The 8,141-nt window shown below is 48.4% G+C and overlaps 1 protein-coding gene across 1 annotated transcript in view; it reads right to left on the bottom strand.

Annotated features, from left to right (window-relative positions):
• Nucleotides 1-8,141, bottom strand: part of ARHGEF12 (Rho guanine nucleotide exchange factor 12) — a gene marked incomplete in the record, with an annotated part of 176,953 nt that overhangs the window by 31,831 nt on the left and 136,981 nt on the right. Inside the window, 7 exon segments of the mRNA XM_027771983.1 lie at nt 8-175; nt 2,052-2,157; nt 2,844-2,958; nt 3,271-3,303; nt 3,781-3,918; nt 4,552-4,657; nt 4,954-4,996. Of these exon segments, the coding sequence (XP_027627784.1) occupies nt 8-175; nt 2,052-2,157; nt 2,844-2,958; nt 3,271-3,303; nt 3,781-3,918; nt 4,552-4,657; nt 4,954-4,996 (709 nt within the window).

The raw sequence follows: 8,141 nt of genomic DNA, 5'->3' as shown, positions 1-8,141 counted from the left end.
CCCCCTAAAGCCACAGAGGACATGGGATTGGCAGGCAGGTACCCAGCATCTGGTCCTTCATTCACCAACCCGCTCTGGCGTGACTTGGCGAAGTCCTGAGGCTCCGGACTCACAGACGAGGGTGTGGACAGGTGCTTAGGGTGGCGCGCCTTCTGCAGTTCCATGGCTCTGCCAACTGAGCAGAAGGCAGTGGTTAACAATCTATGGTGCACACCAGCTTTAAATTTAAAAATCTGAAAAAAATATTTTTCAGTAAAGGATATGAAAAAGTATCTGGAATATGCTGGGTCCTAGAAATATAAAACATGAATTATTACACAGAACAAAACATAGACTAAAAGAGTGAGGGCAAGGAAGGGAGGGAGAAGAGAGAAAGGGAGAAGAGGTGGAGGACAACACAGGAAACAGAAGGGGCAGGGGGAGAAGAGAGTGGGGCAAGGGCGGCAGAGGCGGGAGGGCAGTCACCAGTCAAGGAGTGGAGCTGCGAGTCGGGTGAGGGCGGAGGCGGGGAGGGCAGTCACCAGCCGAGGAGTGGAGCTGGAGGAGTGGAGCTGCGAGTGGGGCGAGGGCAGAGCCGAGGAGGGCAGTCACCAGCCGAGGAGTGGAGCTGCGAGTCGGGTGAGGGCGGAGGTGGGGAGGGTGGTCACCAGTCGAGGAGTGGAGCTGCGAGTGGGGCGAGGGCAGAGGCGGGGAGGGCAGTCACCAGGCGAGAAGCTGCGAGTGGGGCGAGGGCGGAGGAGCTGAGGAGCGCGATGGTGGGTGGGGAGGGGAGTGCTAAGACTGTGGCCGGTGGTACAGCAGGGATCACCTGTGACCTGAGGACAAGCCCTTCACTCTGTGTTCTCAGTTAGGCCGACCCCACTGCTCTGACACTCAGTGTCACTCTGACATGCCCCGGAGACCACCCAGCCCAGTCTCCATTCTGCCCATCACCTTCGCTCACGTCAGTCACCAGGAGGAGCTGACACGGTCATTATGTTCCACGGCACGGGGCACCCACAGCTTTTGACACCCCTCAGCTAGCCCCAACTTCTAGTACCTAAAATTCTTCCTCCACACCCCTTGGCACTCGGGTCAGTGCCAGTGAAACCCCCTGTCCTGGACCTCCTGTCTGAAAGCTCCCTTTACCGCTTCAGTGCTTGCTGGCAAGCGGCCCTGTGCACTGGAGTGAGGACTCCTCACCACGCAGCACACTCAGTGTCACGTCTGCCACTACTTGTGAATGTGAAAGTGGCCGGGACGCGGAGGACTTCCCGGCCTGGTCACCCGCCCATGCCACCCCCAGGCCTGTCTCTCCTTTGGCCCTCTAAGGGGCTCTTCCCTCTGCACAGGGGCCTGCGGGGCAGGGAGGGGCTAAGCAGAACGGAGAACTGCAGGTCTGCGGGACAGCGTGGAGGGAACGGTCAATGCACGCACAGAGAGCCTGACAGTGGAGGGAACGGTCAACACACACACAGAGAGCCTGACAGTGGGGGGAACGGTCAACACACGCACCGACTTCCTGACAATGGGGGGAACAGTCAACGCACGCACAGAGAGCCTGACAGTGGGGGGAACGGTCAACGCACGCACAGAGAGCCTGACAGTGGGGGGAGTGGACAACGCACGCACAGAGAGCCTGACAGTGGGGGGAGTGGACAACGCACGCACAGAGAGCCTGACAGTGGGGGGAACGGTCAACACACACACAGAGAGCCTGACAGTGGGGGGAGCGCCTTGCACGTGCCACTTCTTCCATTTAACAAGCACAACCGGAATGTCCACGAACATCAGAACAGCTGAGTAATGTTAGCGACTCTCACGGAATACTCACCATCATTAAAGAAGGGATTTATAAAAATGTAAAGAAGGTATCTGTGAACATTATGTAGCAACATGGTGGGGATGGGCCACTCAATTCGGAAATAACACTGCAGGGGAACGAGGCACACTGGGCCTCAGTGATGCCGTGTCAACCACGCCTCTCTCCAGCGACTCATTCTAGCAAAAGAGGCCGCAGAGGGAAAGGTGGGAGGGCTGGCGGGAGGGCAGCCCCTCCACCTTCAACGTACTTGCGCTGTTGTCATGCCGGCTGGGTCTCCTCGGGGGGCCCAGGATGCTAGGGAACCCTCTTCGTTTCCCTTTTTCTTCGCCTTCTCTGTCTTTCTTCATACTTTGCTAGAGTTGAGGTACAGTAAGAGAGACAAGGGATGCGTCACAGAGGTACATTTCTTCTGTTGCTTTCAAACATGAAAGTGCAATTGTAATAATGAAAGACCCTGACATTTTGTAAGGGAAAGTGCATGCGCCGAGGCGTACACACACGTGCACACACACACACACACACACACACCAGCACTCACGAGTGGGTGGCACACAGCACTGCTGTGCATGTCAGACTCAGGATGTCTTTCAAACTCTTCAGAGCTGACCATTTTGGAAAAGGAATGTGTGGTTTATAACACTCTCCCGCCAGCTTGCTCTAAGCCCTTCACCCGCTCGAAGCTCATGGCGTGTAGAGGTGGAGGTGGTCATGAAGATGGGCCTCGCCCTCAGAGCCTTACAGTCTACACAACGCTACACACACAGGTAACTGCAAGCTGGGATGGGCAGTGAAAGGAAGCGAGGCACTAACGGCTGGGGTGCTCCCCGTGGAATCTGCTATTCTCTTTCTCCCTGCCTAATTACTGGCCTACATGTGTCGATTTCTCACTAGATCTGAAGTTTCTTGGGAACGGGGCCCGTACCTTATCCCTGCTAGCATGCCTAGCTCTAATATGCTGAGTCAGGAAATACCGAGGAGGAGAACCCTGCAAGCCAATGTAGGAAGCCGAAGCCCTGAGCACCCGTCACCGTAGCCTCACCTTGATTTTGGGAAGGAACCCAATCCGACCTCGCTTGTGCTCCAAATTCCGAGGCTCTTTCACTTTGACTCCCAGGTGCTTCATGTACATGAGGATAACATACTGCATCGTGGAACTAGAGGAGAAAGAGCTCAGTAAAACCAGGCTTCCAGGGAGGGTGGGGGATAACAAAGACATCAAATAATCTCCAAAGTCCCAATGCTGCAATTATTGAACTTATTCAAGCAAAAAATGAAGATCTATTCACTGCAGACAGAAAAGGAGTCTACTCGGGATGACACGAGAATATTAGTCAAATAAAATATAGGCCACCAGAGGGAGACCACAGTCTATATTTATAAATGAAAAGAAGTGAATTTAGTTCAGGGCAGACAGGAGAAAAGGTGGCTTCTTTTATTTGTCAAAATTCTTTTTTCAATTATTTTACCTTCTATCTTCTTCTACAGCCTGAGCAGTCATCCTAAAAAAATAAAAACACATAAAAATAAAATGTAAACGTTTAATGGAAGGGTGCTATCAAACTCAGATACCTGAACCAACAGAACAATGTTTGAGCCCCACCCTAGATCTGTGACCTGGCATAAAACAGCAAAGACCCCTAATCCCAGAGGAACTACACACTTCCACACTCGCGTCACCACCTGTGCATAGCTACAGTAGGAAATACTCCCGAAGCTCGTACATGGAAACTAATGCAAGTATTCAACCTGTTTTTGATCACTGACTTGAAATTTTAGAGTTCTTCATTTACCAACACCCCAAAAAAGAAACATGGGAAATAAAATATCAACAAAATCCCTAGATTTTTGATTACTGTGACAAAATAAACAACTCCACACACACGGCCTGCCTGCCCTTCCAAACCTGTCCCACAGCACGGCAAGCACAGCCGGCACTCCAGCAGTGAGGGCGTCCCTGCGCAGGTCCTGTTACTTACAGCACCTCTTCGATTTTGGCCACGATCTGCTCTGCACACGCCCGCTCCTTGTCCAGAGCCACCCGGTCCTTGTCCCGCTCTGCATCGAGCTTGGTCAGCTCGGTCTCTGCCAGGGTCAGTCCCATGCTACGTTTCTGCCTGTGGGGAACAAGAGATGTCTCCTGAGTGACCGAGGGAAATATCTCCCTGTGGAGCCATTTCATCAGTCTCCACAGCTGGAGTGACAGTTTCCTATCTATGGGGCTGATCTCACCCACGATACCAGAGGGGAAAAGGTTCCGAAGGCACTCGTTCACAGGACCCTGGAACATACCAGGCACAGACACGGCGCCGAGCTCACATCCTGAAGGACAAGGAGTATGGACGAGGGACCATTGCTTCCAGGTGTGTGCTACATGTTAGTAACGTGGTGAAACCACATGGATAACCTACTGCTAAGCTACGTAAGGTGTAACTTTTTCCAGCTTAAAAAACAAAATACTTCTGGGACCAGCAGATGACGTAATGGTCGTGTCACTGGGCTCCCACGTGGGCTCAAGGCCCAGACTGGGCAGCATAACAATCCTGCTGGGCGTGTGTGCGTGTGTGCCCCAGATCCTGGGAGGAGAATGGAGAAGGAGTAACGGTGTGGCCATCCTCCCTGGGGGGATGATCTCTTGCTTACAATCTCTCCAGAAAGTGCATGCGCCCTACAGTAAAAATCTCTCTTAAAACAACAACAAAAATGAATTCAAAATAACCGTCTCAGGTTTTATCTAGCACCAAGCTTACCGAAAATCTTCTAAGTGCCTCTGAACTTCTGGGTGAACTCTTTCTTGCATGGTGTGGATATAGTGGCGATGTAGATCCTCAGGAATAAGCTCAGGCCTCCTCTTTTCTGCACAAAGAGGAAGAAAGCAATGAGCTGATCTGAAGGTGTGCTCTGTGCAGACCGGCGACAAAGCAAGGCCAGCTGACCAACCTAAGCTGGAGCAGGCCCAAGACAAGCCCTCAGTGCATCTTCACTGAGGGCCTTCACCTCAGAATTTAATTTCATTTATCCTTGCATGCATTACAGACTTCCCTCTGTGGTTCAGGGGATCAACGAGCCACCCGGGGACAGGTAAACCTGGAGAGGGGCCGAGCTGCGAGCCTGGAGACATCATCCTCCAGGACAGCGCACTCCACACTTACCGAGATCCACAGATATCTCGTCAGGAACAGAAACTTTCAGGTGCTAAAACAAAATGGAAACAGGAGATGAAACAGCACAATAGACTTTTCAAGGTATGTATAAATACTTGAGTAAAGCAAAGAAATACAACTGGGATATGTCTTCTTTCTGGCACATTCATGCACTAGCTCGTTCATTCATCTAAATTCTTAGCTCTGGAACATTCGACTGTTTAACCTTGAAAATAAGCCCATTTCCCAAGGATGGTGCTAGAAGGGACTGCCGACAGCCGTTTCACTGGGCGACTGACTGCTTCCGTGGCGTACTTACTGCTACTGGGTATGGGGGGGCTTTGGCTTTCTAGAACCGTGAGTTACTATGGTCAGCTATATAAGAGCTGAATCAATAAAGATAAAACCTAAACTATGTGTATATTATCACATGAAAAACGTACTCATATATAATCATGATTTTCATTTCCTGTACTTGAGAAGTTCACCCTACAGACCACTCATTCTATTCTATTCCCAATCATTTTCCTATGCAAAATGAAAGAGTCCTCAAAACAGTCATACTCCCAATGAGAACTCATTGGATATCCACGTTGGATGTTCAGAGTCTTGTCTCTAGTGAGTCTCCTGAAGTAACTGACGTAGCTCTGAGAACTCATTGGATATCCACGTTGGGTGTTCAGAATCTTGTTTCTAGTGAGTCTCCTGAAGTAACTGACGTAACTCTGAGAACTCACTCCTTTTTAGAACGTGCCCGTCGTGATTCCAGCTGTGAGTCCCTACCCAGGTTGCGCTCCCCTCCCATCCAACCAGGAGGGCAATTTTATTACTTCGCATTTAGGGGGATATCGTAGCCTCGCGATTACTTTGGATTATATGCCTATTTAAGTCATATACGCCTAGAATTTAAACAATTTATTTTAATTATTTTATTTTAACTTTATTTATTATTATTGTTACTTTCCAGTTTGATCATGCAGACACAGAGAGAGAGAGAGGGAAAGTGAGAAAGCAAGTCACCAGATTCAGGACTTGAATCACGGCCGGCCATGTGGGAGTCCAGCGCCCCCAACCACCACGCCACCTGCCGGCCCCGAATTTAAACAATTTTTATCATAGCTTAAGTTTTAAATTTTAAAATAAGTTACTGCTAAAATGATGGTATCTCTTATAGTTATCTGAACACTGAAAGGGACTTCAAATGTTCTCTTTAACTGAAGTTGCCAGGCAATAGCTCAAATCAATGTTCTTAAAAAGCACTCTTAAAAGCACAAGCACAAAAAAGTATAGTTAAAAAAAGTTCATTTGTATATGTGGTATTTATGAAAAAAATGTAACTTGTAGCATAAAAGAATAATTAACAAATTAATCGACCAGAATCCTTACCCTTTAATATTGACACAGATCATGAGCAGCAAAGTACAGTTTTGACTTAGCTTAGAGCTCCACTAAGAAATATAAAGTTCAGGGACCAGCAGTTGGCATAATGGCTATGTCGCTGGACTCCCATATAGTATACTGCGGATTGAGTCCCGGACCCGGTGGCTTAAACGCATGCCAGGTGCGTGTGTGTGCGTGCCCAAGATCCTGAGAGGAGAAGGGATTGCGGTGTGGGCATTCCCCCGAGAGGTGATGTCTCACTTTCTGTCTCTCTCTGTCTTTCTGGTGAGTGCATGCACCCTATAGCAAAAACTTCTCAAAAGAAAAAAAAAAAGAAATATAAAATTCAAATATAGTTGAATACATTGTCATTTCTTCATGAAAATATAGTATTTTAATAAACATATGTAATATTCTGTATTTAAAAAATTGTTGCTATGTGGCATATGTACTTGCTTGAGGGGAGGAAGAGAAGTGAGAAAGCACCCTCTTGGGGGATGGTCACGCTGCAATTCCTTCTCCTCTATTCCCCTCTTGGGATTTTGGGCAAGCTTACACACATGCCCAGTGTACTTTTTGAGCTGCTGGGTTGGGAATTTGAACCATGATGTCAGCCATGTGGGATCCAGTTGCCTAAACTGCCATTCTGCTAGTTGGCCCCATGTGTAATAATTTAAACAATGACAATATAATAGGAATCTCCAATTTATTCACATCTAGCTGAGTGACACTATGTGCTAGGAACTGTTTTGTATTGGAGACATGGAAATGAATGAACAGGACATGGATACTGCCCGATAGAGCTTACATTCAAGGTAGGAGAGGAGATACATAAGCAAACAAATAATAAAGTATAAGTTATATGGCCGAAAATTGCACAGAACTGACAGCAAGTGAAGGGAGAGATGCTTTAAGTCAGTCGTCAAGGAAGTCCTTGTTAAGAAGGAAAGTGTTTTTAACAATGTGAATGTGTGCTCACAGTTTTGTGAAAGGATACAAAGAAAATGGGGCAGGAACCAGAGGAAGAAGTGGGGCTGCGTGCGTCTGAGGTGAGAGGAAGAGTGTTTGCATGCTAATGTGAGCCAATCCGTGGAGAACAAGCTGATGCAGCAAGAGAGGGGTAACTGAGTGAACCTCTGAGCAGGCATGAGAAGACACTACGTGCACAGGGGACGAGCTGGCCTCCCAGCACGGGCAGAAAGGGCAGAGTGCATGGCAGGGTGAAGGTGGGCCTGTATCTGCCATGAGTTCTCTTCTGCTCTTCGCTTGCCTCAGAGAAGCAGCGAGGTCATGAGCTGAGAAGAGACTCAGAGAGGTGATGAGGGCTTAGGGAAGAAGGAACCAGGCAGTCATCGACGAGAACTGTGAATGGGAAGACCAGGGATGGCAGCACGGGTGTGGAGAAGCAGGGCTCACTGCTGTCACCCCCAGCAAGGCCGATAATGAAACTCACTACTTTACAAACGTTTCTACTAGGAAAGTCAGACACCACCACCGCGTATTTCAGTGTGAGTGACGTCTTTCCCGACACTCTGTGAACCTGTGCCTCCAAACGTCAGACCACTTTGCCACTACTTGGATCCATGTATGTATGTGTGAGAATGTGTGTGCGAGTGTGTGTGTGAATATATATATATATATATATGTGTGTGTGTGTGTGTGTGTGTGTGTGTGTGTATATATATATTTATATGCGTATTGTGTGTGTTCTCTCTTTTCACCCCCTTATTCTAATTATGTACATGTAAAAATCTGGATGTGCATATGTGTGTGTTTTTATACGAGATACATATAAACATCTTAATGTTCTTTTATAT

Source organism: Tupaia chinensis, unplaced genomic scaffold (genome assembly GCF_000334495.1).
Source record: "Tupaia chinensis unplaced genomic scaffold, TupChi_1.0 Scaffold000247_1, whole genome shotgun sequence".
NCBI classification, from domain to species: Eukaryota; Metazoa; Chordata; class Mammalia; order Scandentia; family Tupaiidae; genus Tupaia; species Tupaia belangeri.
This window is presented reverse-complemented; position numbering and strand designations above follow the sequence as displayed.